This window comes from Plecotus auritus, assembly GCF_963455305.1.
Source record: "Plecotus auritus genome assembly, chromosome: 14".
In the NCBI taxonomy this organism is placed as follows: domain Eukaryota; kingdom Metazoa; phylum Chordata; class Mammalia; order Chiroptera; family Vespertilionidae; genus Plecotus; species Plecotus auritus.
This window is the reverse complement of record NC_137780.1, coordinates 5,430,809-5,458,380: the sequence shown is the minus strand read 5'-3', so window position 1 is coordinate 5,458,380 and position 27,572 is coordinate 5,430,809. Positions and strand designations below refer to the sequence as shown.

Genomic DNA, 27,572 nt, shown 5'->3' with positions numbered 1-27,572 from the left:
CAAGCCCTTCCTCATTCGCTGTGGCTGAGCGGGTGGCTGCTCGGAGGCGGTGGTGAAGTAGACTAACTTTACGCCCCTGGGGCGCTTCTCTGCCTTGTTCTGGGGGTGCCCGCAGCGTAGAGCGCTCAAGGAGCGCACGCCCAGCTTCCTCTCTAGAAGCATTTTTACGCGAGTTCTGGTACCGAAGATAGCGACCCTATTCTTCCTTAATTTCCCAGGCCAAGAAAACTCTCTCCACACTAGCCTCCAAAAACGGAACCAATCCTCATCTGTAACAGGGTCACTTCCTCCGGGAAGTCTTCCCAGACCAGGCCACCCATCACCCACTCGGGCTTAGGCTAGGTGCACCACCTGTGTACTCACAGAGCATCTTTGCATAATTGTCAGTCTCTCCACTTGTTGAGAAGTTTCCTTAGGATAGAAACTACCCATGTCTTTCCAGTGCTTGCCTGGACATTCCAAACTACCTTTCTTTCTGTGTTATCATCCTGAAGGAATGTCGTTTGTCCCCAGAGGCCTGGGCTGTGACGAATGTTGCTTCCATAAAGAGGGCCTCCGAGTATTGTATCTCTTTCCTGTAGTCAGAGGTGTGAGGTTCAACAACCCATCCCTCACTTTGGAGGTCACCTCTCTCTCTCTCTCAATACATTTTTATTGATTTAAGTGAGGGAGGGAAAGAGACAGAAATATCGACAAGGAGAGAGAATTATTGACTGGCTGCCTCCTGCCTGCCCCACACTGGGGATCGAGCCCGCAACCCGGGCATGTGCCCTGACCAGGAATCAAACCGTGACCTCCTGGTTCCTAGGTCGATGCTCAGTCACTAAGCATTATAGGTCTTGAAGCAAGTGAGGAACAGTGTCCCTACGCAGGGAGAAGGGAAGCCGTGTGCTTTATGCGCATCTGCATGCCCCATTCAGAGTCTCCCGATGCTCACTGTTTCTGATAATTCCCTGATTATCAATGGGATGAGAGAAGGTTGTGAAGCTAACAGCTGTGAATCAGGAACCCACAGGTGTCCCTTCTGGTTTCCTTGTGGTTGCAAAAGGTAAGGTGTTCTCTTCAGAGTCAGCAGGTCCTGGGTTTTCAGACTCCCTGGAGCCAGAATTAAAGACCTTGCCATTCATTTTTTTTTAAGCTTTCTAACCATAGCATCCACCCCTCCATCCACAGTTCTGGATTCTGGGTGCCTCACGCTGCTCTCTGTTTTTCGCTGCCTTAACTTCAGCGAGTCCTTCACTGTTCCTGGCGACTAGTGTCCTGAACTGTCTGTCTTGAATCCTCTTGAATTTTTATTGTCCTTAGATCCAACCAGACCAGTCATCAATCTCAGATTCTCCCCATACCTTGAGGGGGTGTTCCTGACAACACTCCCGGTGTCAATTTCTGAATTTCTCAGGATTCTAGATCGCACGCAACAGAAATAGACATTGGCTAAATTTTTTATTTTTTTACCCCACTCTCTGCCTTTATCTTCACAGTGTTCTCTCTGTGTGCATCTGTGTCCAAAATTTCTTTTTAGAAGGACACTAGGCGTGTTGGGTTAGGACCCACCCTAATGACCTAATCTTTTTTTTTAAAACTTTGATGAATTTAAGCAGAAAAAGCATGTATTAAAAGCCATGTTATGTAGCTCTTGAAATCGTCAGGACTTCAGAAAGAGGAGTGACGAGGGAAATATGCTGCAGAACTGGTTTGACGACACTGCTCCCACCCCTGGCTTGGACATGCTGGTTTGCATCGCTGACCACACAATGCGGGACACCGGAAACCGCCTGAATTCGCTCGGAATGGAGACAGTTGCAAAGAACAGAAAACCTGACAACATAGTTTAAAAATAAATGCTTGCCCTATGGGTTTGGCTCAGTGGATAGAGCATTGGCCTGCAGACTGAAGGGTCCCAGGTTCGATTCCGGTCAAGGGCATGTACCTTGGTTGCAGGCACATCCCCAGTAGGAGGTGTGCAGGAGGCAGCTGATCGATGTTTCTCTCTCATCGATGTTTCTAGCTCTCTATCCCTCTCCCTTCCTCTCTGTAAAAAAAAAAAAATCAATAAAATATATTTTAAAAATAAATAAATAAAATAAAAATAAATGCTTGTGCCCAGCCAGCATGGCTCAGTGGTTGAGCATCAACCTATGAACCAGGAGGTCACGGTTTGATTCCCGGTCAGGGCACATGCCCAGGTTGTGGGCTCGATCCCCAGTGTGGGATCTCATCATGGATGTTTCTATCTCTCTCTTCCTCTCTGAAATCAATACAAAAATATATATTTTTTTTTAAGTTCTCATTTCCGATCATCCTTTATGGTGACTTGAGGCCTCTGGCTTTGTAAGGCCCCCACACAGGCCTTCCCCGAGCTCGTCAGGTTAGCGTGCGGCCCCTTGTCGTCCGCACGTCGGTGGCGAGGGCTGTGTGCTGGGCCGGCCCCCTCCTCCTCTCTCATTCCCTCTGTGACAAAGCGACTCAGAGGCACGTGGCCCTGAGACGAGCAGCTACTTAGTAGACATGTGAGTCGCCGGCTCCAGGGCTGAGCATCACAGGACCAAGAGGGAAAGAGGAGGAAGTAGAGTTGGGGGGGGGGGGTGTGCTCTAAGTGGGAACCAGGGGGTGGGCAGAAAAAGAAGGGTTTGGTAAAGGGAAGAGAGAGGGTCTGACATCACAGGCCGCGTGGGCTGCCAGGAGGGAGAGCGAGCAGGTTTGGGACCGTCCTGAGGTCAGAACGGGGGTTGGTGGGGTGAGAAGGCTCGAGGGAGACCAGGCGAGCAAACCCCCCCACCACCCTCTCCAAGCTGTCACAGTCAGACCTTCCACGCACAGTGTTGTGTGAATTCCTGCGCGTGTCTCCATCCATGGATCGTAGGGTCAAAACTCCGCTCTCCAATGTCTTCCATCGCCAACGATTCACTTCTCAACCAAGTTGTTCATGGAAAAAATGTCCAATCGGCAGAGTTTAGGGCAGGAAAAAAATGTTCTTCTACTCACCAGAGATTCTCAGATGGCACTCAGTAATGAAAGACAGATGAACAAGGCCAAGTTTATTAACATGTATATCTCACGTCCACATGGGAGAGAAAAACTCAAAAGAGGTGGCTTAGAACTCCAATTGACAGGATGGGGCAAGGGTAGGTGTACAGGGGTGTCCACTTTTGAATGCAATAATCCTATATGATAAAAGGCTAATATGCAAAATGTCGCTATGGGCGAAACTGCGACTAACAGGGAGTTAGGCCTGTGCTGAGCACCAGGGGGTGGTGCGGAACATGGCAGGCATCGCAATGCGGCGCTGGCAGCAGGTGGCAGTGGAGGCGCTGCCGGCCCTAATGGGCCCCAATAAGAGCGGGATCGTGGAGGGATGGTGGAGCAGGTGAGCGGGCGGCACCAGGCCAAGGCGGGTGGAAAGGGAGGCCCCTGGCCTTCAGCTGGCAGCCACTAGGGACCCTGACTGTGCATGAATTTCGTGCACTGGGCCTCTCGTTAATAAATAATAATACAAGGATACTCTCGCTCGGCTGGTGTGGCTCACTGGTTGAGCCTTGACCTATGAACCAGGAGATCACGGTCCGATTCCCAGTCAGGGCACATTCCCAGGTTTCGGGCTCGATCCCCAGTGAGGGGGGCACGCAGGAGGCAGCGGATCCATGATTCTCTCTCATCGATGTTTCTCTCTCTCTCCCTCTCCCTTTCTCTCTGAAATCAATAAAAAAATTTTTTTAAAGAAAGTAACTCGTGAAACAATTGCAGAGTGAGAGACGGAAGGTGGACGGATCTGGCGGTAGCTGGCTCAGAGATGCTGGACCCAGAGGCCTGGCGTGCAGGGCATTGCGGAGCGTGACCTGGGTACCCAGAGGCGTGCGTGGTCCTGGCGTGGCTTTGAATCCACAGCCGGGTGACACAGGCGAGTTCTGTTTCCCTTTGACCCTCCGTTTCCTAATCTAGAAATTACATCTTACGTGTTCTCCCCCTCGCGTGGCTGTGAGTGTTAAATGGAGTGAGGTCGACGCAGGAATGGAGGCGGCCGGCCCCAGGGCCGCAGGGCTGAGTTCCCAGGGTCTGTGGCGGCCACAGGCTCAGCTTCCTGGCTCACAGCCAGCTCGGGAGGGGGTGGGAGGAGGGAGAGACAGCCGTCCAGATCCGTGCCCCCTAATTAACAGGCTTGACTAAATGATAGGTGGGTTTTGTGGGAACCACAGACAACCGCTAAGGAAGCCCTGTGGGTTTGAGAGGAAGTCACCCCCACCCCCCGCCTCTCCCCCTGCCCGTGGATGGACCAGGCCTCATCCAGGGCCCTTACCATCTTGAACAATTAACTTATCAACCTACAGCCCTCTCTTGCAATCCCTGTAGGATCAGTCCCGGCTCTCTCAGGGGACAAAGGAGAGAATGCGTGAGTGTGAGTCAGTTCCCCACTGTTAAAACCTCAGGATATTGTGCTGTGAGTATTTTTGTGGTTTTCTTCCTTTCTTTTTTTTTTTTTTTTTGCTTTTGTTGCTACTTATAATTATTGTTCAATTTTCATTTTTAATGTACATTTCCTTTCCCTTTTGTTAAATGTTCATTGGCATTTCATGTCCCTTTTTGTTTTGAAAGGGTTTATTTCTAGATTAAACAGTACAAGCGACATGTATTGTAAATAGGAAAAGTTAAGCCTGGCCAGCATGGCTCAGTGGTTGAGCGTCGACCTATGAACCAGGAGGTCACAGTTCGATTCCCGGTCAGGGCACATGCCCGGGTTGTGGGCTCCATCCCCAGTGTGGGGCGTGCAGGAGGCAGCTGATCCATGATTCTCTCTCATATTGATGTTTCTCTCCCTCCCTTCATCTCTGAAGTAAAAAAAAATATATGTTAAAATGGAACTGTCACAAAACCCATAAACACTTTGGAGACCTGGAAGTGGCTAGTTCTACCAGCCAAGGCTACAGCTCTTGGGACTTTCTCCCCCTGAACATCTTACTGCGGATTTCCTGCTGTGGATCTTAGCTCGGGCTGTTCTCCGGGGATAAGGAAATCTTTTTCCTGAGCGTGACAGGGGCTGCAAATCAGTGAAGAGCCAGGAGGAAGGTGGAGAAAGGACAGGCTTTGGCGCCCTCTGCTGAAGCTGTTTTTACACGCCACGTATGAATTCAATAACATTGATGACATGGAAATTTTTGTTTGTTTTGTGAATCACAGTGGTGGTGTTGGGGGTATTTTTCCATTGTTTTTTTTTTTTTTTTAAAGAAATGTAAGCCAATATGAGATGTGCCACTTGAGAGCAGAAGCTTTTTTTTAAAAAATATATTTTATTGATTTTTTTACAGAGAGGAAGGGAGAGGGATAGAGAGTTAGAAACATCGATGAGAGAGAAACATCGATCAGCTGCCTCCTGCACACCTCCTACTGGGGATGTGCCCACAACCAAGGTACATGCCCTTGACCGGAATCGAACCTGGGACCCTTCAGTCCGCAGGCCGACGCTCTATCCACTGAGCCAAACCAGCTAGGGCTTTTTGTTGTTGTTTTTGAGAGTGGAAGGGAGAGGGAGAGACAGAGAGAAACATCGATGTGAGAGAGACACATTAATTGGTTGCCTCCTGGACCAGGGCCGGGGATTGACCTGTAACCTAGATACGTGCCCTTGACCCAGAATCGAACCCGCCCGGGACCCTTCAGTCTACAGGCCCATGCTCTATCCACTGAGCTAAACGGGCTCGGGCAAAATTGGAAATTTTCTATTCTGTTTTCTGACACGTGGTCAATTTGAACATCTCCTATCAGAAGAAATATGAAACATAAATTTAATAAAACATTAGTGAATACTAACTACTCCCCTCCTAAAACATTGATCAAATCGTTATCAGATTGAATATTTTTTAAATCCTCACCCAATAATATTTTTTCCATTGATTTTTAGAGAGAGTGGGAGGGAGAGGGAGAGACAGAGAGAGAGAGAAACATCAATGTGAGAGAGACCACATCAATTGGTTGCCTCCCGAAGGTCCCCAACCAGGGCCCAGGTATATGCCCTTGACGGGAACTGAACCCAGACTCTTCAGTCCACAGGCCGACACTCTAGCCACTGAGCCAAGCCGGCTAGGGCTGAATTTTATTTCATTTTTATGTTTTTTAATTTTTATTTTTTTAATATATTTTATTGATTTTTTACAGAGAGCAGGGGAGAAGGACAGAGAGTTAGAAACATCGATGAGAGAAACATCGATCAGCTGCCTCCTGCACACTCCCTACTGGTATGTGCCTGCAACCAAGGTTGCCTCCTGCACACACCCTACTGGTATGTGCCCTTGACCGGAATTGAACCTGGGACCCTTGAGTCCGCAGGCCGACGCTCTATCCACTGAGCCAAGTCGGTTAGGGCTGAATTTTAACTAATACCCAGCGGAATCGTCAAAGATGAAGGAAGAAACAGCAGGAGCAGCAAAGGCGGGACCGGCTACAGGCCTGATCAGCTGCCAGGCGATTCTGCGTGCGAGGCCAGCACACACCCGTCCCGGGAGAGAGGGAACTTCCTCCGAAGCTTCTAAAATCAGGCAACCACAGGCGAATGGAAAAAGAAGGGGTGGCCCGCTGCTGGCACCCACAGGCCGCACCCCTGCAGCTCTGCTGGTCTCCCCACCCCCATCCATGTTACCTGGGGCGGGGGTGAGGGGGTCACCTCGGCTACAGGCAAAGCCTCCCTTGAGCCAGACTAGACAGAAGGTCTAAAATCTGGCCAACAGGATATGAGCAGAAGTGGCCACTTCCTTTGAAAGCAAGTTAATCGTCGCTCACTTCCTCCGTCCCCTTCCCGCAGGCGGACCCCAGAGATAAGCTGTGATGCTGACAAGGACCCTCCTAGGGGACAAATCTTCACGCCTGTCCGAACACCGGCACCTCCCTGCCTGTCCCACTCCTCCAACTGCTTCTAGAAAAAGAAACTTCTGTTTTATCTGAGCTACTGTAGTCTGGGGTTTCTGTTACAGTAGCTAATCCTATATCCTAATTAAGAAGATACGTGTTTATAATATTCCTGCTACTAGTAACAATAATTAACACATACTGAGTGCTTTTTATATGTCAAGCACTGTTCCAGGTGCTTGACATGTAATAGCTCATTTAATCTTTATATATATATATATATATATATATATATATACACACACACATATATATCGATTTCAGAGAGGAAGGGAGAGTGAGAGAAACATCAACGATAAGAGAGAATCATTGATTGGCTGCCACCTGCACGCCCCACACTGGGAATTGAACCGTGACCTCCTGGTTCATAGGTCACCACTCCACCACTGAGCCACGCCAGTCATGCAGCTCATTTAGTCTTCATTTAGCCCTGTGAGGTGAGTGCTGTGGACCCTGAGAAAGAAGGCACCTGCTGAAAGGGTGACTAAGTGGACTCAAATTTTAAAAAACACGCTAGCAGCCATTTCTGCAGGGGCCTCTCATGCAAACTGCACCTCAGGGAGAAGCCTGCACTGAGCTTCCTGCCTGCACTGTGATTCTGCCGTCTCAGCAGCCCTTATCAAGGAGCTCCTGGCATCCTATTGCAACCAATAGGACCAAGGCTTTCTTTCCCCAGCCAATAGGAGCTGCCCCCTCACCATCTTCACCAACCAATCAGAGCAGCTCCATTCTGACCAGGAAAGTGCCTGTTGAACCAATCAAACTTTGAGGATATGGAGTCCCTATTTGCATGACAACAGACCAACAGGAACCAGGGGCAGGGATCTCTCTCTCTCTCTCTCTCTCTCTCTCTCTCTCTCTCTCTCTCTCTCCCTGTGTGTGTGTGTGTGTGTGTCAACCAGCTCCCAGGAAAGGCGCACTTTCCCTTTCCACCAAAGAGGGAGGACTGTTTCCCAGGCTGAGCAGACCAAGGCGGAGCCGAGCTGAGCTGTCTAGCAGAGAGGGGCCTGGCCCCAGGGCTGCCTCACAGCTGTGCTGGATCAGAATTGAGCTGGGTTTTTATTTTTGTGTTTTTTTTTTTAAATATATTTTTATTGATTTCAGAGAGGGAGGGGGGGGTAGAAACATCAATGATGAGAAAGAATCATTGATCGGCCGCCTCCTGCATGGCCCACACTGGGGATCGAACCCACAACCCAGGCATGTGCCGTGACCTGGAATTGAACTGTGACCTCCCGGTTCATAGGTTGATGCTCAACCACTGAGCCACCTCGGCTGGGCAGAATTGAGTTGTTTTGCACTAAATATAGTTTCCTTCTTCACCGCACCCCGAATGGGATTCCTATTGGTGTTGAATTGGCACCGACCATCCCTTGACAGTAGCATTATTGTCCCCATTTTGCAGATGACAGACTGAGGCATGAGGAGGTCAAGTAACCTGCCCAGCGTCCGAGAAGAGTGGCAGAGCTGGGACGGGCACCCAGGCCACCTGACTCCCGACTCTGTTCCCAATATGGGTTCCAAATTACCGCTGGGGTGTGGGATTTAGGGAGGGGAGGGGGCAAGTTCCCTTTTTGCTTTCTACATTTCTGAACGTTTGCATTTTGTATAACAGTCGTGCCTTCTTCTTACAATTTGGAAAAGGGAGGGTTGGTTTCTTTTTAAGTCTAAATATGTTAGTGAAAAATAAACACAATGGAGAGTGGTAACGTTAATTTAAAATAAACTGAAAGAAAAAATATATATACTTTTCAGGCCCGGTTACTCCCTCAGCCTCAGAGAAGCAGGAAGGATGCCCATACAAGCCCGAATATGATAAGACAGAGTAAAGGATGGGTGTGATGCTGAGCTGAACAGATGGGACTAAAAATGGCCCCAGATGGGCCAGATGAGCCAGCGCGGCTGTTGTCCAAACAACCCGCCGAACACATTTCTCATTTTCCATCGTTTGTTTGGCCATACTATAGCCTCAGTGTAAACCTAGAAAGAAAAAAACCCGCTGAGTCCACCATAAATCCCTGGGAGCCGGGCACCGTCTCCCCGTCTGTAAATATTTAGGGCTCCCGTGTGTTCCTGGGAGCAGAGAAGTGCTGACGTCCGTAAACCTTCCCGTGACAGCGGGGACCTGTGCCCCGGGCCACGCTGTCGCACCGTATTTGGGCCGAAATGAGTGGATGGGTGATTGTTTTATTTTATTTAAAAAAAACCACAAACAGCCGAAACCGGTTTGGCTCAGTGGATAGAGCGTCAGCCTGCGGACTGAAGGGTCCCGGGTTCGATTCCGGTCAAGGGCATGTACCTTGGTTGCGGGCACATCCCCAGTAGGAGGTGTGCAGGAGGCAGCTGATCGATGTTTCTCTCTCATCGATGTTTCTAGCTCTCTATCCCTCTCCCTTCCTCTCTGTAAAATATCAATAAAATATATTTAAAATAAAAACACACAAACAAACATATTTTTATTGATTTCAGAGAGGAAGGGAGAGGGAGCGAGAGATAGAAACATCCATGATGAGTCCCGCCAGTGTCGTTCAGTGGTTGAACGTTGGCCCAGGAACCAAGAGGTCACCAGTTCGATTCCCGGTCAGGGCACATGCCTGGGTTGTGGGCTCCATCCCCAGTAGGGGGCGTGCAGGAGGCAGCCCATAGATGATTCTCTCACATCATGGATGTTTCTGTCTCTCTCTACCTCTCCCTTCCTCTCTGAAACGAATAAAAATGTATTTTTAAAGAAGGAGAAGGTGAAGAAGGAGAAGGAGAAGGAGAAGAGGGAGAAGAAGACACATCCATCACTGGGCACATTGGCCGGCAGGTGATGGTTTGAGACCTTCTACCTGGACCGGAGGACGTTGGGTCCACACAGTTTAAAGGGACTCGGAGGCTGGGAATCAGTCCCGGGCTGGGAACCGAGGTTCTGGAAGCAGCTGGGTGTGCTCTTGTCCCTGCCGGAGTTTCTGGAAGCTGCAGAGGCTGCCTGGCCACGCGGAGACGTCAGCTTTATTTCCAAAGCGAAGAAGAAAGCCCGCTGTTGACCGGAGTTGTCCTTCCAGAGCTATGTAACGGCAAGGACCACGCTGAAGAGCGGGTGGTGTGCATGTGTGTGTGTGCATGTGTGTGTCCATGTGTGTGCGTGTGTGTGTGCGTGTGCATGTAGAGAGAAAGAGAGAGGAGAGTCAGAGAAAAAGAAAGCAAACGTGGTAAAATGTTAACATGTGAGGACACCTGGGTGCAGGGTAAGTAATACAAAGTATGACTCTTGCAACTTTCATGGGCATCTGAAAATTACCTAAATCAAGATAACATTTTAAAACAACCACAGATGGCCAGTGGCACCAAGGCAGCTTAGGGTGGAGGTCTGAGGACCACAGCCCCGCGAGAGGCGCAGAGGGAAACAGGATGTAGAAAACAGAAGGGTTAAATTTTACCCTGAAAACTCGGGCAACTTCCAAACCAAACACACAGCTAGACATCACCGCCTTTCCCCAAAGTACCTTGGACCCAAATCTCCTTTGGAAACACCATACGTGGAGCACCCAAATCCCGCTTGATTCTGCTGCTAAGTTGTTATTTCACTTGTTATCCTTATCTGAGATCCGGATTGACCGAGCACAAGCTGTCTAAAATAGTGATCGTCTTATTCATGAATTGCAGGCATTCCTTGGGGATTGGAACGCCAACACAATGGGCTCTACCTGACATCCGGCTGATAAAGGAATCGTCTGGGGCCTAGGCGGTCGGTGGCCACACCTCGCAGGACAGCGAGGTTAGAACCGACGTCGGTCTCCTTCAGGGAACTGGCCAGCTGAGCTATTTTCCCACTCAGTGGCCTGGACATCTGTCTGAGAAAACCAAACAGAAGCGTGGCATTGGTTTCTCATAGGTTTCAACTGCTTCCTAAATTTCGCCTTTCTGCCTCCCCTGGATGACAGCAGTCAATGAGAGTACAGGTCTCAAAAGCACAAGGTTTCATTTAAACAAAACAAAACTGGAGGATGATTAGAGTTGTGGGTCCCACCTGTGAGGCTCCGTGGTTGAGTGTTGACCTACATGCCAGGACTGGAGGCTCGATCCCCAGTGTGGGGCGTGCAGGAGGCAGCGGATCCATGATTCTCTCTCATCATTGATGTTTCTCTCTCTCTCTCTCTCTCTCTCTCTCCCCCTCTCCCTTCCTCTCTGAAGTAAATTTTTAAAAAGTCACACAGTTAGAAGAAGTGAGCCGTAGAAGAAATGGGCTCGGGAAAAGATGACAGGCGAAAGAAGGGCCCTTGGCTCTTAGGACAGAGGAAGGTGGGAGGAGATGGGGAGGGGGAACGGCGGGGTGGGGGTGCTCCTGAGAGGGAGAGCCTGCTGGGTCTTCTGTCCTAAGGACTTTTAAGGACTGAGATTCTAGGGGAGGTTGCAAGGAGAGGATCTCAACAGATACCATCTGCTTTCTAGGTGTGTTCTGTCAGGGGTCATTAGTCGGTGTAGCCGGTCCTGACATCAGCGGTGACATCACTTGCCTGGTTTTATTGCTTTTCTGGGCCTGGAGCGGAGACCCAACTGAGACCCAGATGTTATCTCTAGATGGTAATACTTAAGGGAGCAGTGGATCATGCAAAGGCCCACCTAGGGGTTGAATAAGGCCACTCTTCGGTCCCTCATTCCCCTCCAAGGGGGTCTACTCACTCCCCCTCCAAGGGGGACAAGCCAGGAGGAAAGATCGAGGAGGGTCCAAACCACAGAAGCAGTGGCGTGAAATGTCAGGGGGTCTGACCCCCAAGACCAGCGACACGCTAGGGGAGGAGAGGTTACCTGGGGGCCAGGTCTTTGCTTTCCCAGTTTTGTCTGTTCTGCTCCTGTCTGTCCTTAGTTACAGCTACAAAAACAAACAAACAAAAAGAACCCCACACAAAACAGCTAGAGGAAACTGTCTGATTATTATGTACACCTGGAAAGTAACCAGAGCACAATATACAGTTAATGGTCCTACGGTGAAGGTTATAATTGCACATTGGTGTGTGTGTGTGTTTTAAAAATAGTTTTATCGGTTTTAGAGAGGAAGGGAGAGGGAGAGAGAGATGGAAACATCAATGATGAGAGAATCCCTGATCGGCTGGCTCCTGCACACCCCCTATTGGGGATCCAGCCTGCAACCTGGGCCTGTGCCCTGACCGGGGATCAAACAGTGACCTCCTGGTTCACAGGTCGACACTCAACCACTGAGCCACACCGGCCGGGCTGTGTATTTGAAATGATGAATCCCAAAGGAGGGCCTGGCACCCAGCCCACATTGTCCCAGCAGGAGGCACAGCATGGATGTCACGTCCCCGAGGAGCAGCGGGCCGTGTGCAGCGAGTGCTGGGCTATAAATAGGAAATGACAGAGAGTTTACAGTACACCCTGAGCGTCCTTCACTAGATCAGTGATCGGCAACTCATCAGTCAACAGAGCCAAACATCAACAGGACAACGATTGAAATTTCTTTTGAGAGCCACATTTTTTAAAACTTCTTCTAATGCCACTTCTTCCAAATAGACTCGCCCAGGCCGTGGTATTTTGTGGAAGAGCCACACTCAAGGGGCCAAAGAGCCGCATGTGGCTCGCGAGCCGCGGTTTGCCGACCACTGATGCAATGAGGGAACGGGAGCGTATGGAAATAGAGCATGGACATTACATATAAACAACCAGGCAACCACATCTTGTGGATGGAGACCCAGGGAGACGCTTCTGTGCAAAGGTGGGAGCGGGCGGCAGAAAGAGTGTCAGCGTTGACTTCAGAGTCACTGGATTCGAATCCTGGCTCTACTGCTAAAGGCTGGAACCCGGGAGCATCATCTAACTCCAGCCCATCACATTTCCCCGCATCTACTGTGAGGCCACTAGCGTGTGCAACTGTTTTGTTTGTTTGTTTTGTTTGAAATACGTTTTTATTGACTTCAGAGAGGAAGGGAGGGTGAGAGAGAGAGAGAGAGAGAGAGAGAGAGAAACATCCATGATAAGAGAGAATCATGGATCGGCTGCCTCCTGAACACCCCCTCCTGGGGATCGAGCCCACAACCGAGGCATGTGCCCTGATTGGGAATCAAACCGTGACCTCCTGGTTCATGGGTCGATGCTCAACCACGGAGCCACGCAGGCCAGGCTGCAAATGTTAACAGTATTAACTGTGTTAGAACATAGTTAACATCCCATTGTGTTACTGCTGTCTGTCTTCCTCAGTGGATTGAGCCGCTCACCAAGGAATTGTGTCTTAATGGTCATGGTATTTCGAATTCCTGATTCAGTGTCTGACCCATGGTGGATTCTTAGTAAATGTTGAAATAATAAGAATCAGCCCTAGCCGGTTTGGCACAGTGGATAGAGCGTCCGCCCTTGGACTGAAGGGTCCTGGGTTTGATTCCGGTCACGGGCACGTACCTCGGCTGCAGGCTTGATCTCCATCCCTAGTTAGGGCACATTCGGGAAGCAACCAATCAATGTGTCTCTCTCACATCAATGTTTCTCTCTCTCTCTCTCTCTGTCTCTCCCCCTCCTTTCAACTCTCTCTAAAAATCACTGGAGCCCTAACCGGTTTGGCTCAGTGGATAGAGCGTCGGCCTGCCCACTAAAAGGTCCCAGCTTCGATTCCGGTCAAGGGCATGTACCTTGGTTGGGGCCACATCCCCAGTAGGGAGTGTGCAGGAGGCAGCTGATCGATGTTTCTCTCTCATCGATGTTTCTAACTCTCTATCCCTCTCCCTTCCTCTCTGTAAAAAATCAATAAAATACATTTAAAAATCACTGGAAAGATATCCTGAGGTGAGGATTTATAAATAATAAGAATAAGAATCCTGGGAGCTGTACCTTTAGATAATAATGATGGTTTAATATTAAGGGAGTCCTTACTTTGTGCCCAGCTCTGTGCTAGGACCATTTCATGGATCATCTTATTTAGTTCACATAACGATCCTCTGATGGTCGGTCTGAGCATCCCAGGCCCGTGACAGGGTACTGAGACTTAGGAACGTCCCAAGTTTTTTCCAGCGCTTCAGCCAGGACAGACCCCAGGTGCTACTCGGAACCAGCAACGCGGAGGAACATTCCGTGGACCAGTAGGAGTCCCAGAAGCTGAGTACCAACAAGGGCAAGAATTCATGAGGCCTGAGGACATCCCAGCACCCGTGGCAACTTCAGAGCGGGCTCTGATGTGAGACAGAAGCGGGTGGGGGCATCTGAGGTGCACGCTGGGTTAGGGCCCGTGCTGTGGGCAGGGGGGCGCCAATGCTGGAACAGGGGCTCCATTTGTAGTTCCGAGCAGTTGGAACGGGCAGTGCCAGGGCCCAGAAGCCTAGGGATGGGTGGCAGCGGTTAAGGCCCTGGATGGCAGGGGGTAGAGTCAGACAGGGAGTTCAGTGCTGCAATTCCAGGAGGGAGCTGACGGCAAACACCACTGGATTGGGCAACAGATTTGGGCAACAGATCGCAGGCACTCTTAAGAGAAGAACATGAAGCAATACAGAGGCCGCTTCGTTAGATGGTCATTGGCGCCGGCTCAAGGCAGTGAAGGAGGAGACTGTATTCCGTGCAAACAACTGAATTGTGAGACAGCACAGCTGTGGAAACGCTCCACCGTGTTCACAATTGTGGCTCAGCATGGCTGAGGCTCCGCTGGGCTCCACCTCGTCTGGCAAGCTGTTATCCCTGTTTCAGCTCCAGCTGGGAAAAGGAAGCTTCAGCGGAAAGGGGAAGTGTGGCCCTAGCCCAGGGGTGGGCAAACTTTTTGACTTGAGGGCCACAATGGGTTCTTAAGCTGGACCGGAGGGCCGGAACAAAAGCATGGATGGAGTGTTTGTGTGAACTAATATAAATTCAAAGTAAAGGAGCGGAGGAGAGAGCAAGAGAACCGGATAGAACAGCCGGATCCGGCCCGCGGGCCATAGTTTGCCCACGGCTGCCCTAGCCGGTTTGGCTCAGTGGATAGAGCATCAGCCTGCGGACTGAAGGGTCCCAGGTTTGATTCCAGTCAAGGGCACGTACCTGGGTTGCAGGCTCAGTCCCTGGCCCTGGTTGGGGCGTGTGCGGAGGCAACCAATGGATGTGTCTCTCTCACATCGATGTTTCTCTCTCTGTCTCCCCCCCTCCCTTCCACTCTCTCTAAAAGTCAATGGGAAAAATATTGGGTGAGGATTAAAAAAAAGAGAAAGAAAAGAAAAAGTGTGCTCTGTGGGCCAGAGCAGAGCTGACTTATAGAGAGAGAGGTCCCAGTCCCAGGTCCCTGATAGGTCCATCCTCATGCAAATGAGTATTCCAAATCCTCACAGTTTGATTGGCCCAAAAGACATTTTGTTCTGATTGGTTGGAATGGAGCTGCTCTGATAGGCCAGTGAGAATGCCGAGGCTATAGCTGCATAGGTCCGATTAGACGGGAGGGCGGGGGAGGGGGGGGAAGTCTCCGTCTTATTGGCTGAAATGTGATTCCAGCAGTTCCTCCATAAGCACTGGCTCAGCGAGCAGGCTTCTCCCTGAAGCCAGCTTGATGGGAGGCCTGCTTAGCGATGGTGGGAGCCCAGTGAGGCTGTTTATAAATTTGAGCCCCGTTAGCCACCCCCAGCCCTTCTCCACAGGTACCTTCATTCCTGGGGTCCAAATCTGATGACTAATGAATTTAAAAGATGTCATGAGTAGACCAAAGACTTTATGTTCAGAGGATGTATTTCATTTGCTTGTTTTTCATGTTTTCTACAGGTTGAGGACTCAAGCTCCCTACCTATGATTTGAAATTAGCTGTTTACTCTGAGAATTATTCCAAAGTGGGTCCCAGGTCCTCAGTGTTAGCTAGTGACAGACACAGGGATGACTGTTGTCCTCTGCAGATTAGCACGACATCACATACGTCCAGCTCTCACTGTCCCACGTCCTGTTCTCCGACTTCAAAAGGCAGCCCCGGTTCTGCCTTTAACCTTGCGTCCCATTCTAGCTTTTCTCCCTGTCCCTGCATATTAAATGTATAATCACATCTTATTCCTATTTAAAAAAAAATATTTTTATTTATTTCAGAGAGGAAGGGAGGGGGAGAGAGAGAGAGAAACATCAATGATGAGAGCAAATCATTGACAGGCAGCCTCCTGCACGCCCCCCAGTGGGGATGGAGCCCGAAACCATGGCATGTGCCCTGACCAGGAATCAAACCGTGACCTCCTGGTTCATAGGTCGACACAACCACGGAGCCACGCCGGCCGGGCTTACTCCTTTCGTTGTAATGCTGCTTAGATTCATTTCTTCTCAATTTCCACCCTTTTTCCTTTCTCAACCTTTCCTCACCCTTTGAGTGCCCACTTGCAACCCAGTGCCGAATTAATAATCAACCGGGATTTAGGACCCCACTTGCAACACTTACCTCCGGTTGCCAAGCCCTCAACAATAGTTCTCTGAGTTTAAATTCCTAGATTTGATATTAAAGGCTTTTACTTGGAAGAGTCTTTTCTCAGACTCACTACTGGGGGGATAGCCCTTTACTCCACCCACAGAATGTCCCCCACTTTCCAGAATGTCCCGTGTCCAGCCCCCTGATGAAACTCCGCCTCTTCCTTAGCCCTGGTCAGATCCCCACATCCCACGGAGGTCTCCTTGGCCGATTACTCCAGCCGGTATGTCCTCTAGCGCTTGGCCACACCACCTAACACTGAATTAAGTTATACATTCGTGGCTCTGTCTCAGAGGGTGGGACCCCATTTCTGGCGGGACTTCCACATGGGGCAGCCCAGGATCCCTCCTCAATAAAGCTGCAAGAAGGGGCCTGTCCGGGGGGCTCAGTGGTTGAGTCCGACCTATGAACCAGGAGGTCACAATTCGATTCTTGCTGGGGGTTGTGGGATTCCCAGGGTGGGGCGTGCAGGAGGCAGCCGATCAATTATTCTCTCTCATCATTGATGTTTCTCTCTCCCTCTCCCTTCCTCTCTGAAATCAATAAAAAAATATATATATATTTTTTTTTTAAAAAAAAACTGCAAGAATAGAGGGAAAGGAATGTGCTCCTGGCCTGGACCCTTCTTGCCAGCCCCCAGCACCTGCCCCTCTTCCCACCAGAATCGGTCCCTGTGGGTCTGACCTCCCACACCACCGGGCACATAGCCCACTCCTCCGGGCCAACCTGCGTCCACCCCACGACTCTACCCTGACCCCGGACACCGTGTGGGGCCGGCCCGGTTGTCTGTTCCCACCTCCCATTCCCGCAGCAGCCGTCCGGTGAGGGCCCCGTTGGTTTCGGGGTTCCCTGCCTGGGGCGCCCACCACTCAGGGGGACCAGCGCTAGGGGCGCCGAGTCGCCCTCCCTCCTACCAGGACAGTGGGCGGCTCGGGCGCGCCCAGCCCGCGGGCGGGCCCTGCCCCGGCCCCTCTCCGCCTCCCCCCTCCCCGGGGAGGGGCTGCCGGGGGCGTCCGGTTACGTCCCCGCCCTCCAGCCTCCAGCGCCGAGCCGCTCGGGCAGCGGGACCGCAGTCGGGGACCATGTGGACCGCGGTCGGCCGGAGCCGGGCTGCGTGGCCGCGGGCGCTGCTGCGGCTGCTGCCGCTGCTGCTGGCGGGGCCGGGGGGCTGCCTGCGCCGCCACGAGCTCTTCCCCTTCGGGCCGGCGCGCGGGGACCTGGAGCTGGAGCCGGGCGACGACCGCGTCTCCCCCGCCCTGGAGCTGAGCACGGCGCTGCGCTTCTTCGACAAATCCGACCTCCGCTCGGTCTATGTGAGTGCGCCCGGCCCGCGCGGAGAGGGGGCGGCCGGTGGGGGCGCCGGGAGGCCGAGCGGCCACGGGAGGAAGGAGGCCAGCGGCCGCGGCCCCCGCGGAGCCGGACGGACGTGGGCGTCGGGGGCGGGGACCGACCCGCCGGCCGCCCCTCTCCGGGCGCGCGCGCTCTGGGTCTCCAAGGCCAGTGCGCTCCCGCCTCTCGGCCCCGACGTCCCCATCGCCCCGTCGCTGCCGTCGAGGAGCTCGCGAGGCCGGGGAACTCGCCCCGTGTGCGCGGCCCTGTGCGCACCCCGCTTCCTCCCTCTGGGACCCGCTATCCAGGGACCCTGCTCTCCATCGCGGCCGGGAAGTGGGTCTCGCCATTGGTCCGGAGCCTTTGGGGACGGGACACTGGCTCGGTGGGGGCGCAGCGCGCGCAGGGAAGGACAGGACCGCCCAGACCACCTCTCTGCCCCGGGCAGGGAGCGGACGGGGCCCCGCACTGGGGTGTGCGACTCCGGCTCCGTCTTAGCCTCGGTTCTGCCCTCCCGTGGAGCCCGTTTCAGCCCAGAGTTCAGGACCGGGGACGCTGGGCTCCCCCGCGGTCCTATTTCCAATGGGCGAGCATGGTCACCAGGCCACCCCCCCCCCCCCCATGGGTGCGGGGCCAGGTGACCTCGGGCTCTCGGAAGCCGGCTCTGAACCGGCCGGGGGCGCTGGCGTGTGAGTCCAGGCCTTTGGGGGGCGCTGCCTGCCCCAGCCACGCACCATGTGGATTTCATATAAAGCTGCGCGCGTTCCCAAAGGGGGACCACCCCGCAGAGATGGGAGTGGGTCCTGCGTGGGGATGGCTGTGCGCCCCGCCCACTGCGCCTTAGGCCACACCCCCGTGGAGATAGTCGCTTCGCCTAAAAAGAATGAGACTTGAAGCCCGGCTGGTGTGGCTCAGTGACTGAGCGTGGACCAATGAAGCAGGTCACGATTCCATTCCCAGTAGGGTACATGCCCGGGTTGCGGGCTAGGTCCCCAGTAGGGAGCGTGCAGTCGGCAGCCGATCCGTGTTTCTCTCTCATCCTTGATGTTTCTATCTCTCTCTCCCTCTCCCTTCCTCTCTGATATCAATAAAAATATATATATTTTTAAAAGAACCTCCACCTGCAGGGACAGCCGCCCAGCTGCTGACTGCACTGACCACCTTGGGCCCTCTGGTGAAGCCTAGAAGACGCTTCTTAGAATAATGTCTCCAAATGCATAAAGTAACATCCACAGGGTGGCCAAGGAAATCGATTATGTTGAAATACAGATCAAAATAGTAGAACAAAATTTTTGTGAAGGTATAGATGCGCTTCTTTTTTTTTTTTTTTTAAAGTGTATAGATTGGTTGCCTCCTGCATGCCCCTCCTGGGGATGGAGCCCACAACCTGGGCATGTGTCCTTGACCGGAAGGGAACTCGGATCCCTTCAGTCTGCAGGCCAACGCTCTAACCACTGAGCAGCCGGCTAGGGCTGGAGTCATGGGCATTTCCATGAGAAAGAATCCCAGCGCTCGCTGTGATCCTATGTCTGTGCTCGAGGTTGAGTTCCCGGGGCACTGACTGAGATGCCGCTTAGCAGGCGGGTTATTGCATGAGGGGCGCGACTCAGCTCCACACCGAGGGGCTGAAGACAGTTGACAGAGGGGAACAAAGGTCTCAGTCCCTACAAAGGTCTCTCGGCCAGCCTTCCCTCCCCGGTTGCTCTGAAGCTGGGATGGTCTCCTGTCCCCACGAGAGGGCCGGGCCTCTGGGCCGTGACAGCGATCAGTCCCCGGATAAGGGCTGAAGGGAAGGAGGTGTGACCCTGGGGGACCCCTCATCCTCAGGAGGTGCCGGGATTCCAGTGACCCAGCCCAGCGTCCACCACGTTGCGTAGCCGTGTAGATGCGCGCTGAGCTGGTGGACACCCTCGCGGGGCCCTGCCTGAGACACTGAACTGCCGGGGCGTGTGAGCGGGACCCAGGTGGTCTGCACGGCTCTGGGCACTAGCCTCGAAACAGCGGGGAACACCCACAGAGAGGGAAAACCACGATCTGACCAGTCTCTCTGCCCGTGTCAGGGACTCCCTGGTTTTACATTGTGTAATCCTCCCACAACTCCTCCGCTGTGGTGTGTTCAGATGAAGAAATGGTAATAACAGTGAGTAATCCCTCCAGGCCATCCCACCCGTTCAATGCCCGGACTAGGATTCCCTCCCGAGTCTGCGTCTGATTCGGGAAGCTTTTCAGGCATCCAGCCCCACACGGTGGGGATGGGCACCGGGGTTGTTGTGGGCTGGGGGCTCAGGGCAGGCTTACAGAGGAGGTTACGGGAAAGGTAGGTTCCATTGCAGTGGGTGGAGGGGGGATGGAGAGGCTGTCCCAGGGGGGAGGGACTGTCAGTGCGTGCGGCTGGGACCCAGCCTGGCATGTGCCGGCAACCGGAGGCAAGCGACATCTGGCCATTGCTCTGCTGGCTGGCTGCTAGGGTGAAGGAGACAGCAGCCAGGTCATGTCCTTTAGGTGATGTTTGTCCCCTGTGAGCAGGAAGCTGACTAAGGGGGGACGATTTGGCCCAGGCAACTGTCCCCCTCCACCCCCGCCCCCCCCGGCTGCCCCCACCCCCTGTCAACCTTTCACCGAATAGGTTCACATCCACTGATGATCTTTGCCTGAATCAATAGTAAGTGAATGTTGCCAAATGGTGTGTTTTATTTCATTTGTGTTGTTTCTGTCATCCTTCCTACATTTATTAGCTGGCATGCTTCTGTCTGGAAGAGGGTCCCCTTGCCTTCCGAAATCAATAAAAATATATTTTTGGGGGAACAAAGAAGAGCAGCCCTTGCCACTGGGGCCTTTGAGGTACACTGACGGATGGTCATTCTGGAAAGGCGATGAATGCTTAGTCCTTTCCCTATAGTTCCCCTATAATTTCAAATGGAGGGATTGCGTTCACATGAAGGGATCCGTGTAACCCAGATTAAGGAGTCCTAGGGCTCCAGGTGGCTCAGGTAAACCCAGGTGTCCGGTGTTCGGAGGGGCACGTTCCTCCCGAGAAACTGGGGATTTGGACAGCCCTCCCCCACCTCCCCCATCGTCTCCTGTTGGGGAATACCAAGGGGCAGACACCGCTCCTCTTCTTCGACATACGCACAGAAGTTAAAATGTAAAGACCCTCAAGCATTTAAACACGTTGGAAGGTCATCTTAGGGAGCTATCTCCTGCAGAGGAGACGGGTAACCCCATCCGAAGTTGTGCGTTTGATATGAACTGGATTTAGTCGCAAGCATGGACTCATCTCTTCACGACCACCCCTAGGTTGTCCCTTACTTTTTTTTTTTAAATATATTTTATTGATTTTTTACAGAGAGGAAGGGACAGGGATAAAGAGTTAGAAACATCGATGAGAGAGAAACATCGGTCAGCTGCCTTCTGCACACTCCCAACTGGGGATGTGCCCGCAACCAAGGTACATGCCCTTGACTGGAATCGAACCTAGGACCCTTCAGTCCGCAGGCCGACGCTCTATCCACTGAGCCAAACCAGTTAGGGCAGTGGTCGGCAAACTCATTAGTCAACAGAGCCAAATATCAACAGTACAACGATTGAAATTTCTTTTGAGAGCCGAAAATCGACTTCTGCGCATGGGCCACGAAGTTCCAGTCACACTGTACGTGCGCACCCGCACGTGGTATTTTGTGGAAGAGCCACACTCAAGGGGCCAAAGAGCCGCATGTGGCTCGCGAGCCACAGTTTGCTGACCACTGGGTTAGGGCATCCCTTACTTTTATCGACTCATCCTTTTGTTTCCATTTCGAACTCAAGCCGGAGCCATTTCTGTGGCTCTGGGGCGGGGGGTGGTTCATGGAAATTATTTGTAATTTGGACTCAAGACTTTGGTCCTGGCACCTGGAGTGTATATAGTAGATCTAGGCAAGGCCTGTCAACAAGTGCACTTTTTCTCCAGCGATGAATGAATGCGGTGACGTTGATGCTTGTTCCGCTGGGTTGAATGAGGTCACCGGAGTGAAGGTGCCTTATGAACTGCGATGGGTCAGACCCCAGACCCCTCGGGGTTCGAGGCTGAAATCCATCAGCCTCCACCTGGGCATTTGGCAATTTCCACAGCTCCTGTATCAGGTTTTTCTTTTCTTCCGCCCTTTCAGTTTTCCAGCCTTTTCTAGCTGTGCAGTCTCTAACCTCGGCGCCATCCCATTGGCTTTGCAGCGCCCATGACTTTTGCTCCCAACGTCTCTAAGTCGGCAGCCCCACTATGCGGGAAAGTGCAGATCACGGGCTCCCACAGATGTGGGTTTAGATCTTGGTTGCATCCCTTTGCTCGCTGTCCCTGGAACCTTAAGCTAAATTACGTCTCTTGTCATTTCCTTGTCCGCTTCAGATCGGCGAAGAGAGGCATGGCTGCATGACATTTTTAAAAAATGCAACGGCTTTAATAAAGGGCCTCCGATTTAGCAGCCTGTGAAGTGTGTTGCCTCGCCCAGCTGGCGTGGCTCAGTGGTTGAGCATCGACCTAGGAACCAGGAGGTCCTGGTTCGTATTCCCAGTCAAGGCACATGCCTGGGTTGCGGGCTCCATCCCCAGGGTGGGGCGTGCGGGAGACAGTTGATGCATGATTCTTTCTCATCATGGATGTTTCTATTTTTCTCCCTCTCCCTTCTCTCTGAAATATATATATTTAAAAGTATAAAGTTTGTTGCCTTTCCATGCTTTACCCTAAATTATTTTACCTTAAGTTGGTGCTTCCTCCCACCCAGGAAGCTCGCTTTTGCAACCTGAGGTCTGTCATTGTCTTCTGTATTTCTAAGAGGCCCCATTTGTTTCTCATTTGCGCCGACCTCCCTCGTTCTCTAACCAACCACATCTGTTTTGGCGAAGGCTCTCCCGCCACCCCTGCCTGCTGCTTTCTGCCCTGGGGACCCGGCGAGGCTCATTTAAACGTACAAGGATGGTTGTTGTTTCATTTCAGTGTGCCTTTGACTGTAAGGACTCCAACATGTCATCTTATTTTTTTTTTAATATATTTTTTATTGATATTTCACAGAGAGGAAGGGAGAGGGACAGAGAGCTAGAAACATCGATGAGAGAGAAACATCCATCAGTTGCCTCCTGCACACCTCCCACTGGGGATGTGCCCGCAACCAAGGTACATGCCCTTGACCGGAATCGAACCCGGGACCCTTCAGTCCTCAGGCTGACGCTCTATCCACTGAGCCAAACCGGTTTCGGCTATCTTATTTTTTAAAGGCATACTTTTATTGATTTCAGAGAGGAAGGGAGAGGGAGAGAGAAACATCCATGATGAGAGAGAATCATGGATCGGCTGCCTCCTGCACGCCCCATACTTGGGGTCGAGCCTGCAACCTGGGCACGTGCCCCTGACTGGGAATCAAACTGTCACCTCCTGGTTCATAGTTTGATGCTCAACCACTGAGCCACCCAGCCACGCCCATGGCATTTTTTAAGTAGCACAAATGCTGGTTGGTGCCTGCTGCGTAATCCTCAGGCTTCATCGTTTTTCTGCACGCAGGGCCCCGTGCCTGGGGCCTCAAGGCCCTGTAACATCCCATTAATTCCTAAATCTGCTTGCGCCTGCACCTTCTGCTCATTATCACAGTCTAGCGCACCCAGTGCGGGGAACATTCCTGAAAATCCGCGGTGGTGAGGGAGGGCCGACATGGGATGTGGGCAGGTCTGGGAGAGGGGGGGAATTTAGAGGAAACCCCAGGCCCTCCTCCGGATGACGGGACATTAGCATTGGCTCACCTGTAAAAGCCAGCTGCCCTTTTCTGCCAAACTTTAGATCAGTTGTGTTTCTAATCTTTTTTTTTTTTTTTTACAAAAATGTTTTATTATGGAAAAATTCCAAACATATGCAAAAATAGAGAGACTATTAGAACACATTCCTGGGAATCACCCAGCTTTCACGAGTATCGATTTATGGCTTGTCTCTTATTTTAAAAAGTATATTTTTATTCATTTCAGAGAGGAAGAGAGAGGGAGAGAGAGATAGAAACATCAATGATGAGAGAGAATCATGGATCAGCTGCCTCCTGCACGCCCCCTACTGGGGATCGAGCCCATAATCCGGGCATATGCCTTGACTGGGAATTGAACCACTGAGCCACACTGGCCAGGCAGTCTATGGCTTGTTTTGATTCATTTCTATTCACTTATTCCCAATACCCACCCTCATCTAAATGGAGTTATCCTTAAGCAAATCCCAAATAATTTGATTTCATTCTAAATATTTCAGCATGTATCTCTCAAAAATGATTCTTTCTTTAAGAAATATTTTTAGTGATTTCAGAGAGGAAGGGAGAGACAGAGTTAGAAACATCAATGATGAGAGAGAATCATCGATTGGCTGCCTCCTCCTGCATACCCGCCGCTAACGGTGTGTCTGAAGAATGAAGTTTACGGGCTGGAGGAGGGGCAGTTTAAAGCTAAGAATCCAATGAAACTTCTGGATGTTGTGCATTTCATGTATCTGTGATGTCCTCTTTCTCCATGATCACAGACAGCGGAGCTGACGATGCAGGAACGCCGGCTGAAACTCATGGTCCAACCCTGACACTGATGAGGGTCAGCTGGGCCCTGTCCAGAGTGTCTGCAGGGCTTCGAGGCTGAGGGCTGAGAGCATTTCTTGTGGGAATAGGAACATTCCGAGGCCCGGATTCTCAGTCATAAAAGGCCCTGGGAGTCGATGCTAAACTGTCGGACTGACTTAAATTTCACTCGAAGACAGATTTTTAGAACGTGAGCTGTCTGTATGTGGCCCTGCGTGTGACTCCCCCGGAGCAGCTGGGGACTGCCAACTTCTGGCATCTTGAGAGAGTGAGCCCTTTCCCACGCTCTCGCCTGCCCGCCCGCCCCGGCTGGGAGGCGTCGGGATGGGGGTGGGGCCGGCCAGCTGGGCCAGATCATCCCTGACCCTCCTCGCAGCCTGCCTGACTATTGCAGAATCTCAAGACCCGTGCCAGGTGATGATGGGAAGCATGTCCCCAAGCAGCTCACAGCCCAGGGAGCTGGGTGAAAAGGGAGGTGTGCAAAGTTCACTCCCAAAACCCCCCATCCACTGGCTCCACCCCATGCAGCCTTTTCACCCGGTTCTGGGCATGTCGAAAGGGCTTGCTCTTCAGTTCCTGTCTTTTTTTTTTTTTTTTTTTTTAATATGTTTTTATTGATTTCAGAGAGAGGGAGAGAGACATAGAAACATAATCACCCATCAGCTGCCTCCTGCACGCCCCCTCCTGGGGATCGAGCCCACAGCCCGGGCGTGTGCCCTGACCGGGAATCCAACGGAGACCTCTTGGTTCCTAGGCTGATGCTCAACCACTGAGCCACGCCGGCCGGGCCAGTTCCCGTCCTTTTTGTCTACCCCTGACTCCTCCTCCAGGAACGAGGTCTGAAGTGGCTTAAGGGTAAGGATGTGGGTGGAGGAGGGAGGGAGATAAGTGGTCTAGGAAACCCATAGGCCTCGATCCCCTGGACAGATCTGGACGGTCCAGACGAGTCCCCTACCCTGGCGTTTTTCCAACCACAGCCTTTTACAATGCAAGCCGAGGGCCATTTGCTGCGACTCTCCCATCTGATTAGGGATTTTTAAAAAATACATTTTCTTTTTATTGATGTCAGAGAGGAAGCTAGAGGGGGAGAGAGAGAGACATCCATGATGAGAGAGAATCATGATCGGCTGCCTCCTGCATGTCCTCTACTGGGGGATCGAGCCTGCAACCCGGGCATGTGCCCTTGACCGGGAATCGAACCGTAATCTCCTGGTTCAAAGGTCGATGGTCAACCACTGAGCCACGCCAGCCGACAGGGATTTTTTTTTTTTATTATTATTCTCAGATGCTTGAAGTAAACAGACCGGTGCAGTGGGTTCTATGGCACCAGTGGGTTGTGCACGAACGAGGACATGAGTGGGGTCAAAGCCTCATTCTCGCAAGGGTCTGCAGGAGGCCAGGGCCCCTCCCTCCCCCCTCCCTCCCCATGGGGCTCTGCCTCTTTCCCACGTTCCCGAGCAGCCTGGGTTTCCCCGGGATGAGAACAGTGACACCGATTCACGGGCAGGGATAACTGATTCCAGGAAAGCTGCACCGTGGTGAGGAGGCAGCCCACGGGGACTTGGGCTCCCTGCGGTCACATCCCGATGTTGCCCCTTATTGGTAACTTTGGAAAACTCGATTTGCTTCCCTCGGTTTCTTCATCTGAAGAATGTGGATACTGCCCAGCCGGCTGGCATGGCTCAGTGGTTGAGTATTGACCCATGAACCTGGAGGTCATGGTCACGGTTCGATTCCCGGTCAGGGCACAGGCCTTGATTGTGGGCTCAGTCCCCAGTGTGATGTGTGCAGGAGGCAGCCGATAGATGATTCTCTGTCATCATGGATGTCTCTATCTCTCTCTCCTTCGCCCTTCCTCTCTGAAATAAAAAATTGTTTAAAAAATAAATAATGAGCCCTGACCAGTTTGGCTCAGTGGATAGAGCGTTGGCCTGAGGACTGAAGGGTCCCAGGTTCGAACATTCCGGTCAGGGGCTTTCTAACTCTCTATCCCTCTCCCTTCCCCTCTGTAAAAAATCAGTAAAATATATTTAAAAAATAATATAAATAAGTAAATAAATAATGACCTATGTCAAATGGCTCTTTGCAGAACACACACCTGGGGGAGCCTGAGACCCTTAGACCCTTGGTGTCCAGGGTGCGGGGGCTGGGGGATGCCAGCATCGAGCTGTGCCCTTCCGCAGGACTCTGCCAGGGGACCAGTGCTGCTTCCCACCATCAGTTGCGTTGTTTCCACTCGGTGGCACTCGGCTTCGTGTGGGCCCTGTGACAGCGTCCTGCGAGTGGGCGCTCGTGTGCCCCCTGGAAATCCCTTCTGGGCTCGTTTGAACTCTGCTTGGTTTCAACAGGTCACCACGAACGGCCTCATTGCCACAAGCGAACCCCCGGCCGCGGAATCCCATCCCGGGCTCTTCCCGCCGACCTTCGGGGCCATGGCGCCTTTCCTGGCCGACCTGGACACCAGCGACGGCCTCGGGAAGGTCTATTACCGCGAGGACTCGTCCCCCGCCGTCACCCAGCTGGCCGCCGAGTGTGTCCAGAGAGGGTTCCCGGGCGTCTCCTTCCAGCCCGCGAGCGCGGTGGTGGTCACCTGGGAATCCGTGGCCCCGTACCAAGGGCCCAGCGAGGACCCTGCCCAGGAAGACAAGGTGAGTGCTCCCCCAGGGACCGGGGCGTGGAGCCCAGCAGGGGGGCGAGGCCTGGCGTGTGCTACTCAGAGGTACAGCATGTTGTGTCCCTGACGAAGAGAGGACTTGCAAAGCCAAATCGGGTCATGGCGGGGCCGATCCCTCCAGCTCCTTGTCTGCAAGGCTGGCAGTCTATGTCTTGGGGGTGATGGGGTTGAAGAAAGGCAGTCCCTGAGAAACTGCTAGTTGGCAGGAATGAGGCTGATGACTCCCATCCCCCCGATGTTGGGTCAGATGGTGGGAGGTCATTTCTGGTTAAATAGAGACTTTATTTATTTATTTTTAAAATTTATTTCAGAGAGGAAGGGAGAGGGAGAGAGAGTGAGAATCATCGATGATGAGAGAGAATCATGGATCGGCCGCCTCCTGCACGCCCCCTACAGGCGATCCATACGCCCTGACCAGGAATCAAACCGTGACCTCCAGGTTCAGAGGTCGATGCTCAACCACTGAGCCACGCCGGCCGGGCGAGACATTATTAATGCGAAATGAAGGTTAAAATCACAGGGGAGTCCTCAAGGGTGTGAAGAAGTAAAGGCAAAGCCCACACTCTAGCTGGGGAGACAAAAGCCACGTGTTTCAGACAGCAGACCCACCATGTCCAGGTGGGCATCTCTGGGGCACGGTGGTCAGCAGAGGCTGGGAGCGGTGCCCAGCTGGGACGTGCCCTCGAAGAAGTAGGCGGAGAAGCCGGCTCTAGGCCTGAGTCACTCT

General features: G+C 52.3%; 1 protein-coding gene across 1 annotated transcript in view; it reads left to right on the top strand.

The window, feature by feature from the left end:
* Positions 1-17,351: 17,351 nt before the first annotated feature.
* Positions 17,352-27,572, top strand: part of NID1 (nidogen 1) — a 49,993-nt gene continuing 39,772 nt past the window's right edge. The window contains exons 1-2 of the mRNA XM_080651386.1: positions 17,352-17,589; positions 26,520-26,819. Coding sequence (XP_080507512.1) covers positions 17,359-17,589; positions 26,520-26,819 — 531 coding nt within the window. The 5' untranslated portion in view covers positions 17,352-17,358. The remainder of the gene's footprint in view (positions 17,590-26,519; positions 26,820-27,572) is intronic.